Source organism: Somniosus microcephalus, chromosome 21 (genome assembly GCF_052327205.1).
Source record: "Somniosus microcephalus isolate GS21.2 chromosome 21, FLI_Smic_1.0, whole genome shotgun sequence".
Lineage (NCBI taxonomy): Eukaryota > Metazoa > Chordata > Chondrichthyes > Squaliformes > Somniosidae > Somniosus > Somniosus microcephalus.
Window position 1 is genome coordinate 35654972 of NC_141007.1, and position 12510 is coordinate 35667481.

Here is a 12510-nt window from a genome sequence, read left to right on the forward strand (position 1 = left end):
CCTCCTCATCTGGGAGTAAGAGGCCTCCCAAAGAAACCAAGGCTGTGTGGGTCCAGCTGGCAAGGGATATAACCTTCAGATCTGTGTGCAGATTGGGTGATTGTTTCTGTTTATTAATGAAATGGCATCCCTGTGGAATGTATTAAAATTAGAGGATGGCAAACTGTTGGCGTGATGGCATCTGTTATTTCGGCTTGGGCAGCTCCACATTGCAGGCTCCGCGACACTTGCGTGGTCAGGTTGGTGGTCAAAGTGAAAGGAGGCCAGAGAGTCATGTCCATTGTCTATCATGTGTTAAGGAGCCAAGCACATGTGCCACAATGGGCAACCTATGCAAATCTGGCCAGGATGAGTGCATTCCTTGCACGACGTGCTTCCATGCGCTGGCGCCTTCTGCCCTGTGCAGCATCAGATGGGTGAGCAGGAGGTTGGGGCTCCTGCTGCTGTTGCTGCTGAGCTGCCTGGTTCTGCTGCTGCCATGGCTGCTACTCATCCAAATCTGAGATCCATGTTGAAAGGAAATAAATAGTTCCCATGCTGCTGGCAGATGCCTCTGTTGGGGAAGCACTCAGTCCAAGCGGGGAGAGGGCCTTCCAAGGAGGTCCCACAGTTGAGAGATAGAAGCTGCAGCACCTCCGACTTCGGTAGGCCTGCTAAAATTGCTCAAAGACCTTTGGAACAAAAGTTCTGCCACCTGCAGCTGCTCCCTGATGAAAGCTCCGTTTTAATGGTGGAGCTACAGCTGTGAGGAGGCCACCCACTTGTCAACCTGCCAGGATCAGCTGGCGTGGTTTAGGAGGGTCGTGCAACACGCTGAAAATGTGGTAAAATAACAAAGGCCTGTCAAAATAGGATTCTAGAGGCCCTTAACTACTATTTAAGGATCTTAACTACCACTCCCGACTGATGGAGGCAGGACCGAATTGCACCCATCAAACCCGCCTCCGGCAAAATTGCTTGGAGGCAGGATCCGAACCCGCCCTCAGTTTTTGCCAACTGTCCCGCCCCCTCGGGGCTGGGAAAATCGCCCCCCATAAGAGAGCTAACTATCTCAGACTGAAGTAAAAATGCAGTGTTAGATGGGTTTGTTGGCAGCCAGTAGGAACATAAATTATGTATCGGAGGACAGTCTGTCTTTGTACAGAAATGGTTACCTTAGTTACTAAATTAACAAACAGAATTTCAGGAAACTTGATAGATTGCTTCCTTTCTCCACATAATTGCATTATTTTGAAATAAGCAAAATGGGAATCGCATGCATTTATGTGCATGTCAAAGCATTTGTTGCTTCCTGTATACTTTCCCTATTAACCTTGTTTGCTGTGTTTAATCCTTTCCTTCCTCACTTCATTTAATTTTTAAAGCCATTTCTGCCTTTAGGTCCCCTCAAACTACTTAAGGTTGCAAGATATTTGCGGATGAGTATTTAGATATTTTGAGTTTATTGACAGATTAGAAACTCACCAAACTTGGGCTTCATTCTCAGGGTTGTCCCACAACCCCAGTCACTCGGTAAACCAAGTACCATAAAAATGTTGGGCCAGAAATTCGCGGCCAAAGGCGTGAGTGCGCTCGGGGTACTCACGCATCTGGCCGTTGGAAATGCCGGCGTTCAGCATGAACAGCGCATGCGGGGAACGCCGGCATTTCCAGACCTCGAGCGCGTGCGACTGCACAGGCAGCGCTTGTGCAGTGAACTTCGTAGATTTCATTCATGAAATCCGTGAGGGTAAGTCCTCAGAATTTACACTTGAAAAAAGCAAGTGTAAAGTGGTTCATTGGCTGCGGAGGAAGAAACATTTTATCGTGGAGCTTCTGAAATGCAATATTTTTGTTTGGGAAAGGGAGGGAAGTTATTGTAAGAAATTTTAAGTAAGTTTTAAAGTTAAATTTTTTTTTTTAAAAAAAAGGGTTTTCAGAACGGTAGGTAGAAGGAGCAATTGTGGCTGTGTGAATGGAATGTGAGTGAGTTATGTATGTATGTCCACATATATTCCTTTACGTATATGTATGTATGTTTTATATTCCTTTACTAATGTGTATGAATGTATGTTTTTAATTATGATTTTCCAATAAGTTACTTTCTCTGAAAGTCATAATTAAATAATACATTCATACACATAAGTAAAGGAATATATACATAACACGCAAAGGAATATATACAGACATACATACTTTCAGAAGCTCCACGATAATAAATATCTTCCTCCGCAGCCTCTGGAGCAACTGTACCCATGCTTTTTTCATGTGTAAGTTGTAATGACTTGACCTCACTGAAACCATTAATGAAAGCGGCGAATTATACTGTGCAGTCGCACGCGTTCTGCCTCTGAACCCCTTCGTTCAGAGGACAGGAAATGCCGGTTTTCCCCACATGCACTGTGCATGCTGAAAACCGGCATTTCATCCAGCCAGATGCGTAAGTACCCCGACCGTACTCGCGCATTTGGAAGGGAATTACTGGGCCAACATTTTACATGTCAGTAAAATGAAAAATTTAACAATTGCACGACTTGCCCCCTCGCATCTGCGACTGAGGGTCCAAGGAGGTGCATTGCGCAAGAGGTCATCATCGTACGTATCCTCACACTGTTCCCTTTGGGGAACTGTATGAAGTGGTGGAAGGATTTATGGCCGTGATTAACGCTCATTCCGTGACCGTAACCATCTTTGAACCAGCCATTAGGGTGGTTAGTCCTATGGCGGGAGGGTTTTACGGGCTCCCACAACCCATCTGAGGGGGGGGGGGGCCACCAACACCCACGGACGCAAGTATCCCGCTGGATGTCCACCCAGAATTTAAAGTTGGAACTCCGACTCCACTTGCCGGGACTGTCTAGAGTGGGGTTCAAAACCCTACTCCTTCTGGCCCAGCGGCGGGGATGCTTACTGCTACGCAAAAGGCCCACTCCGCACAAAAGGTGACACCCATACGTTTCCTGCGCCTTTTCCCTCCCCGTGACTGGAGCCCTATGCTGCCATTTCACGTTGCTAATCGGATTGGGCCTTTGTCATAGCGGTAGGATCCCCGCCGCTGGGCCAGATCAGGGTAGGGTTTCGAACCCCGCTCCAGACAGTCCCGGCAAGTGGAGTCGGAGCTCCGGCTCTAAATTCTGGGTTGACATCCAGTGGGATATTTGCGTCCGTGGGTGTGGGTGGCCCCCCCTCCTTGTATAGCTTGTGGGAGCCCGTAAAACCCTCCCGCCATAGGACTAACCGCCCTAATGCCTGGTTCAAAGATGGCTACGGTCACAGAATGAGCGTTAATCATGGCCATAAATCCTTCCACCACTTCATACAGTTCCCCAAAGGGAACAGTGTGAAGACACGTATGACGACGACATTGCTAAATAAATAAATGGAATTTAAAAAATTCTTTTAGGGCTTTTAAAAGTCTTTAAATTGCTTTAATTCTGTTTAAAACTACTTCAGATTACTCAAAATAATGTAAACATTTTAAAAAGTTTATAAAAGTTACCAAAATCTTCAAAAAACTTCCAAAAACCTATTTAAACTGCTGCTTTGCATGTAAAAATGGTTAGCAGCTTGACAGAAACATTGGGGGCGTGTCCAGTGAAACTGAGACCTCCAGGGGCGTGTCTCACTTGCACTGCACGCTCCTGGCTTCGCGCTGGCTGCACTCCTGGGCGGCGTGACGTCATACGCTGCCCGGGATTATTCTTCTGGAAACACCAATTCCAGGCGTCCCTGGAGCTGATCGGCAGTAGCGCGGGGTAAGTGTAAATACGGGGCTTGCACGCGCTGCAAGCCCCGTTCTGGAATTTCTGGGCCGTTATATCAGAGATATCTTCACTGCTTTCCTCCCTCAGCCTCTGCACCGAACGACTTCTCATCCTCGGTGATTTCAGCCTCCATTTCAACAAGGTTTCCTCTCCGTTCTGAAGAAGGGTTTCGACCTGAAACGTTAACTCTGTTTCTATTTCCATGGATGTTGCCTGGCCTGCTGAGTTTTTCCAGCGTTTTCTGTTGTTATTTTGGTTTCCATGGAGTTGAAGCAATAAATTGGAATGGTTAATAAATTTGTTACTGCAGTTCATTTTTAGCTTGTTAGAGCTGAAATATTGTGGAATAATTCTTATTTTGAGAGCTCTGCTTGTACTAACATATTTTGGGAGCAAACAGGTAAAGCAAATTAACATTTAGGTTGCAACTGCGTTAAATGGTTATTCAAACTGTTACATTAAAAAGTGTTGAAGTTTGAGTATTTAGATATTTTGAGTTTATTGATAGATTAGAAACTCACCAAACTTAGGCTTCATCCTCGGGGTTGTCCCACAACCCCAGTCACTCAGTAAACCAAGTACCATAAAAATTTTATCACAGAGATATATTCACTGCTTTCCTCCCTCAGCCTCTGCACCGAGTGACTTCTCATCCTCTGTGATTTCAACCTCCATCTCAATTCATCATGCTCTGAGTTCATTACCCTCCTATCTCCCTTAATCTCTCCCTCCATGTAAACTTCCCACCCCATATTCACGGCCAGCCCTCGACCTTGCCATGTCTCGTGGCCTCGCAACTCCCATCATGTCAATCGGAGATAAGGCCATCTCTGACCACTTCCTTGTATCACTCTCAGCCCACATTCCCCTCTCTTTCTCTTTCCCCCCCCCCCCCCCCCCCAAAAAAAAAAACCCTACTTCCTTCTGTGTCTGCCCCTGGAAAAAACTCTCCCAACTCTCTTACAACTGCACTTAGGAAATCCCAACTGTCCAGCCTTTGGCCTTCCATTCACCATGACATTTCTGCAGCTACCTGGTACAGCCCTCATCTTCGCTCCCTTAAGTCCAAGGGACTCAGACTTGAACGGATATGGCGGACAACTGATTTAGCCATTCACCGCCAGGTCTGGCTGGACCACATAAAGCATTATCGGGTCCTGCTCTTGTCTCCCAAAACTGTTCACTATTCCAGAATCATTCTGGAATGCAAAGATAACTCCCGGCTTCTATTCTCTACTGCTAACCGTCTTCTTAAACCTCTTTCTCCGGTCTCCTCCACCCTCACCTCCAACAAGTGCGAGGAGTTCATGGACTTCCTTGTCTCTCAGATTGAGACCATCCGATCAGCTGCCTCTGCCACTTTCCTTCCTTCCCCATGCCCACTGGGCCAGACTTCCCCTGAGATTCCTCCCTGCCCTAGCCTTGAACTCGCATCTTTCTCCAGTTTCTCACCGATCTCCCCTCATGACCTCTCTGCGCATCTTGTCCATGAGACCCACTTCCTGCTCCCTTGACCCTATTCCCACCAAACTGCTGACCACCCAACTTCCTTTTCTGGCTCCCACGTTAGCTGACAATTGTTAACGGTTCTCTCTCAGGTATTGCGCCCTCTCCTTCAAATCTGCCGTCTTCACCCCCCTCAAAAAAACAACCCCTGACCCCTCCGTCCTTGCAAACTACTGCCCCATCTCCAGCCTCCTTTTTCTCTCAAGTTCGTGAACGTGTTGTCGCCTCCCAAATCCGTGCCCATCTTTCCCAGAACTCCATGTTTGAATCCCTCCAATCAGGTTTCAGCCCCTGCCACAGTACCGAAACGGCTCTCATCAAAGTCACAAATGACATCCTTTGTGACTGCGACAAAGGTAAACTATACCTCCTCGTCCTTCTCGACTTGTCTGCAGCCTTTGACACAGTTGACCACTCCATCCTCCTCCAACGCCTCTCCACCGTCGTCCAGCTGGGTGGGACTGCACTCGCCTGGTTCCATTCTTATCTGTCTAATTGTAGCCAGAGAATCACCTGCAACGGCTTCTCTTCCCTCTCCCGCATCGTTACCTCTGGTGTCCCCCAAGGATCTATTCTTGGCCCCCTCCTATTTCTCATCTACATGCTGGCCCTTGGCGACATCATCCGAAAACACGACGCCAGTTTCCACATGTACGCTGACGACATCCAGCTCTATCTCACCACCACTTCTCTCGACCCCCTCCACTGCCTCTAAATTGTCAGACTGCTTGTCCGACATCCAGTAGTGGAGGAGTAGAAATTTTCTCTCTTTAAATATTGAGAAGACCAAAGCCATTGTTTTCGGTCCCCGCCACAAACACCGTTCCCTAGCCACTGACTCCGTCTCTTTTCCTTGTATCTGTCTGAGGCTGAACCACACTGTTCTTAACCTTGGTGTTATATTTGACCCTGAAATGAACGTCCGACCACACATCCACGGCATAACTAAGACCGCCTATTTCCACCTCTGTCCACAGCGTCCATCTCCGCCCCTGCCTCAGCTCTTCTGCTGCTGAAACCCTCATCCATGCCTGTGTTACCTCTAGACTTGACTATTCCAATGCACTCCTGGCTGACCTCCCACGTTCTACCCTACTAAACTTGAGGTCATCCAAAACTCGGCTGCCCATGTCCTAGCTCGCACCAAGTCCCGTTCACCCATCACCCCTGTGCTCGCTGACCTGCATTGTCTCCCAGTTAAGCAACGCTTCGATTTCAAAATTCACAGCCTTGTTTTCAAATCCCTCCATGGCCTCACCCCTTCCTAGCTCTGTAATCTCCTCCAGCCCCACAATCCCCCCCGAGATATCTGCGCTCCTCTAATTCTGCCCTCTTGAGCATCCCTGATTATAATCACTCAACCATTTGTGGCCCTCCCTTCAGTTGCCTAGGCCCTCCCTAAACCTCTCCGCCTCATTACCGCTCTTTCCTCCTTTAAGACGCTCCTTAAAACCAACCTCTTTGACCAAGCTTTTGTTCATCTACCCTAATTTCTCCTTATGTGGCTCGGTGTCAAATTTTTGCCTTTTAACACTCCTGTGAAGCGCCTTGGGACGTTTTACTATGTTAAAGGCGCTATATAAATACAAGCTGTTGTTGTAAAACTCACTCAAGTATTATTGCCTTGTGCACTGTATGCTACAAATTGAATGTATATCATTGTGCGATAACTGAAGAATAATTAGCTAAACAACACCTTCATTCATTTTAAAATGGGGCATTATATATGCTATAGACAGATTATTATTGGTTATTATAATTTGAAGAATATTTGAAAGGAAACATTACATTTATTTTATCCAGGAAATTGCTTGCAACAGTCTGAATTGCAATCCTGCTGCTGAACAAAAATGAAAAGTTGAGCATAGTATATCCTTATTAAAAATAAAATGTACAGGAATGCTCCTTTTAATGTTTTCACTTTTGAATATCAGGATCGAGTCCCAGCAGGGAGCTGCACTCAGAGTGATGCAGTCTGAGAATTGGTGCTGCAATGTTATATCCATATCCCTGAGTCTTTCAGTGAAACTCCCTGCTGGGAATGCAAGATGAGTGAATTTACTCTTTCTCTTCTCCCGCCCCCCCCGCCCCGCCCCATGATGATGAAAACGTACCATCTCTCATTTTTCTACTCTTTTGAGCTACTACAATTTCTCTTGAAAGCTGAAGATGGTTCACAGCTGGCCAAAAACAGCTGAGTATGGCACATTCGAAGGAAAGACTGATTGCCATTCTTACATTTTAGCACATCCATTGGAGTCTGTTTAGTATTGTGTTGATGAAGTACGTGTACAGTTATAAAATGAATCTCTAAAAATAAGCTGATCCTTGGATTCCATAATCATTTTTAATTCAAACATCTTTTAATTTGAGGACAGACAGCTTGGGTATATTTTGCTATCGGAATTGAAGCCAATTATGATGATGCTCTTAACAATCCATTACAGTGTTACAGCAGCATTATACATGTGAGTTGATCCCCTGCTTTATCTGCACAGATTTGCTGAAAATCCAGTTAAGAGAAAAATCAGCACTAAGGTTGAATTGACGTGGAGAAGGTTCCATACTCCTTTAGGGTGTAGGACTGAAATGTGGAAGATTACTTATGTATTAACCAATTTTGGTTGGGTTCCTTTTTGGGGAAAAAAAACGCATGAATAACTGATCCGTTTTATACTTTTTAATTCCACATACTTTAAAGGCTGAATGTACCATCAGTTACTGCTGCTTTTCAAAATGTTTTTTAACATTCAAATGTTTTCCTTTTTTTAAAGTATCACTGTGCAAGCACTCAGACCAACAGTGAGAGAGCCGAATGAACATATAAGCAGATGACCTACCTGTTAAAGCACTGTTAATAGCATCCTTTGATATTAGTTCAGTTCTGTTCTTTCACCGTGTCTGGCTCAATAACTCTTTAAAGCTAGATACCTTGATGTTATAATTCGCACAGTTGTTTAAAGTTACTCAGTTGCCTTGGACTTAATTCCATGATCTAACAAGTACCTTGGGACATTTTACTACATTAAAGGTGCTATATAAATGTAAATTATTGTTGTAGTGGTATAAAAGTTTGAACTTGGTTGGGTCAGTCAAATCTGTCTTCCATGAAAATGAATTGAACTTCAAATTTGTCTTGTGTACATCTCTGCTAAACTGTGCCATGGCTATGGGAACGCTACGTTGCATTTTATTTTATTTTTACTTAGCATTGTAAATTTATCTTTTTTTTGTATCTAAGTCTGCATGGAACATTTGTAGTGAACTTCACAAATGGTTTCCCCTGCATGGGGGACTCTTTGCTCAGGCATTGTCCTCAACAACAACAACTTGCATTAATATAGCACCTGTAACATAATAAAATGACCCAAGGCGTTATCAGACAAAATTTGACACTGAGCCACATGAGATATTAGGACAGGAGACCAAAAGCTTGGTCAAAGATATAGGTTTTAAGGAGCATCTTAGAGGAGAGGGGGCGGAGAGGTTTAGGGAGGGTATTCCAGAACTTCGGGCCTTAGGGCACTGCCGCCAATGGAGGGTGAAGGAAATTGGCGATGCACAAGAGGCCAGAACTGGAGGAACGCAAAGTTCTCCGAGGGTTGCAGGGCTTAGAGGAGTTTAGAGTTAGGGAGTGGCGATGCCATGGAGGGATTTGAACACAAGGATGAGAATTTTTAATTTGAGGCGTTGCTCACCTGTAACACACTTTCACGCCAGTGGGATATATGCAAGTATTTGACTCTTTCTCTTTGTTTTTTACTTCTATCACTTCCTCCAGGGTAGCACCTTTACCTCTTGCTTTTCCAACTGAGTCAAAAATTGAGTGGTTCAATTGATGTGATGGAACACTGTGAGCCATTTGTTGTATGCTATTGTCCCGTAACACTGAAATTCCTTTTAATTAAATAATTCCTCCTAGAAACCTATTTTTCCCCCTCGTGAGAAAGATATGGTCTTTCCCTATTTCCTGTTGGTTATTGTGGAGTACTGCAATCTCTTGGGAGAAACGGATTCCTATATTGTGCTAAAAGTCAGGCAGTAATCGTTCTTATAAATTTTAATTTTTACATAAAGAGCAACTTAAAGTACTATACTTGTTCTAAGTTAGTCAGCAGTAAACTTAAACTTCCAGAATGTGTTATAGTACATAGTCTGGGCTCCTTACAGAGCTCAACATATTGGCATACCAGTTTTCTCTGCATAAAGGTTTCATTATTGTCCATTTGGAAAAAAAAAAAAAATTTGCACACTGATTGTGTATGAAGCAAAATCTGTCTGTAACTGGTTAATAGTCTTTAAAGCTGGATGATCTACCAGCTGCTAATCAGCCTTCAGGTAATACATAACAGTGCTACTGATTGAATCTTACTTTTGAGGCTGTAACCTCCTACAACCCTCCGAGAACTTTGTGTTCCTCCAATTCTGGCCTCTTGTGCATCCCCAATTTCCTTCGCCCTTCATTAGCGGCAGTACCTTCAGTTGTCTAGGTCCTAAGTTCTGGAATTCCCTCCCTCCGCCTCTCTCCTCCCTTAAGACGCTCCTTAAAACCTACATTTTTGACCAAGCTTTTGGTCACCTGTCCTAATATCTTGTGGCTCAGTGTCAAATTTTGTCTGCTAACGCTCCTGTGAAGCGCCTTTGGGTCCTTTTACTATTTTACTTTGAGGCCAATCTTCATGGCACACAGGGATAAGAATGAACAAAAACTTAGCTGATAAAGATAATTCATAGATATAAACTGAATGAGAAATTAGCAGCTTATTAAATTGTAGCATAAGGAGAGAGGTAGGACATAGCACAATAGCCAAAGTTCACAGTCCACTTTTGAGTAATAGTGGAATTTACTAAATAGTCAACTGAGTCGTTAACCTGAGTAGAACTGAACCTGGTATCAACCTGGCTGATCACAGGGAAATGAATAGAGGGCACATGGGGCATATAGTTATGATTAAAAATAAGCAAGAATATGGGAAAATAAGGAAATCAGTTAAGAGATTCAATATCCATTTACAAAACGGGAGCGAGCACTAACCTAAGTAATTACAGGCCATTCAGTTTAACATCTGTGATAGCAGAGTGGCTTGTACAACAACAACAACAATTTACATTTATATAGCACCTTTAGAAAACATCCAAAGGGACAACACAGTTATAATCAATAAAATGAACGCTGCGCTCAAGAATGAGATATTAGAGGGGCAACCAAAAGCTTGGTCAAAGAGGTGGGTTTTGAGGTGGGCTTTATGGGGGTTCTTAGAACATTAGAAATAGGAGCAGGAGTGGGCCATTCAGCCCTTCGAGCCAGGAGGTGGAGAGGCAGAGGGGTTTAGAAAGAGACTTTAAGAGCATGGGGCCTAGGTGACTGAAAGCATAGTTACCAATGGTGGGACGAAGGAAAGGGAGGATGCATAAGAGGCCAGAATCAGAGAAACGGAGAGTTTGAGCAAAGGGTTATAAGGCTGGAGGAGGTTACAGAGATGGAGAGGAAATGGGAAGTAGGAGTTATGGCATTTTCTCAATGATTGGAAGTGGGTAGTAGTGTCCCACAGGGTTCTGTTTTGGAACAGCTTCTATTTACTGTGTACATCAACAATTTGGATATAGGGTTAGAGGGAGTGGGTATCCAAATTAGCAGACAATACAAAAATAGGATGCATAGTAAATAATTCTAAGGAGGGTGTAAGGAAATATTGATACTAGAATGGGCAAAAAAGTGTAACACATTTGGTCTTGTCAAGGGCAAATCATCCAGAATTCACGTTCCTGATGGCTATCCAATGACCCTGATGAAAGTGCTTTTGAGAGGGTGTCGAGTGGATATGGGAATATGGTTTCCCCCCCCCCCCCCCCCCCCCAAACGCCTCTTCAGGAAGGTATTTGTAGGACTGTACCACAGAATGGGGTCAGTGCCTTCAGAAAAGCTAGTGGAGAAAATGGCAAGAAATATAAACCGAACAGAAATATCCCTAGTTAACAAAGTAAGGCAGTGGACCTTTCTTAAAACCGCAGAAATTTATTAATAGATTTGGTAACAAATTATAGATCTAATAGATTTTTTTTTACTTTCTCTTTTTCACAGTTGTACCTGTAATCCTCAAAGCGTTGACCTTTGATGAGAAGCGTGGTGCTTATAGTGTGGGATCGAACGTGAGAGATGCAGCTTGCTATGTTTGCTGGGCTTTTGCTCGTGCTTATGATCCTCAGGAAATGAAACCATTTGTTAATCAGATAGCAAGGTAAGAGTATTTTAAAAACTTTTTCCTTACAGATGACCTATAACAGAAATGAGGTTGAGCAATCTCTGTCCACTTTCATGGAACTTGGACCACAGCATAAAAGTACAACTACAGGTTGAGCATCCCGAATCTGGCAACCTCGGGACTGAGGCCGAGCCGGTTTTCGGGTTTTTCCGGACTTCGGAACATGTTTCTGATGTCCGAGGTCTGGAAACGCCCGAGCCCAGGTTGCGATATTTCCGGACTTCGGACATCAGAAACACGTGTCGAGTCCGGAAATGCCTGGGCCAAGGTTGCACTATTTCCGGTTTTTGGTAAGCCTCCCTCGGTGTCCGGATTCCGGAACATTTTACGGATTTTGGACCCCAGCCACCAGTCGTCCCGGATTCCAGAACTCCGGATTTGGGACGCTCAACCTGTACTTGCATTTATATAGCACTCTTACGCTGAGAGACTACAGGATAACTGGAAGGTATCTACTTAAAATGAAGTCTGAGAAGTTCAACTATTTTTAAGATCCATTCACTCTAGTATTAAATTAAGGTCAAATCCTGCAAGTAATTTCAGACACTTAGATTGTTATTTCAGTCAGTGTCATTTAATTGTACCATCCCACCTTAACTCAGTCCTAAAATTTTCATGTGTTTGGAATTTAGAGGTTGGTATGTAGGACCAGTAAAGATGCCTCGTGCTAATAGATCCACTGGGTGCTTCAGCAGAGCGGTTGTCTTGCAGTTGAAAGAGATTATTGCACATTTTCTGTTGCATCAATTTTTGAGTTGTGTTCCTGACACTAGAAACCGCAAAATATTGTGATTGTGCATCTCAACTTTAGGGATGTTAGTGATGAAGAATAAAACAGTCAATTTTAGGCATCAGATATAGCAGAGCTAGATGCAGCGTAAAGGTCGCTCTACTTTGCCCCAACATGTGCCTCTGCTCAAGCCTCAGGAGTGTACCCATAATGTAGCAGCGAGGCATTTTTCCTTTTTCATACCAGTTAGCCTGTAGTCTCTAAGTAA

General features: G+C 44.2%; 1 protein-coding gene across 1 annotated transcript in view; it reads left to right on the top strand.

The window, feature by feature from the left end:
* The window catches only part of tbcd (tubulin folding cofactor D), a 354778-nt gene that overhangs the window by 147490 nt on the left and 194778 nt on the right, over positions 1-12510 (top strand). The window contains exon 14 of the mRNA XM_085963427.1: positions 11332-11488. Within this exon, the coding sequence (XP_085819553.1) occupies positions 11332-11488 (157 nt within the window). The remainder of the gene's footprint in view (positions 1-11331; positions 11489-12510) is intronic.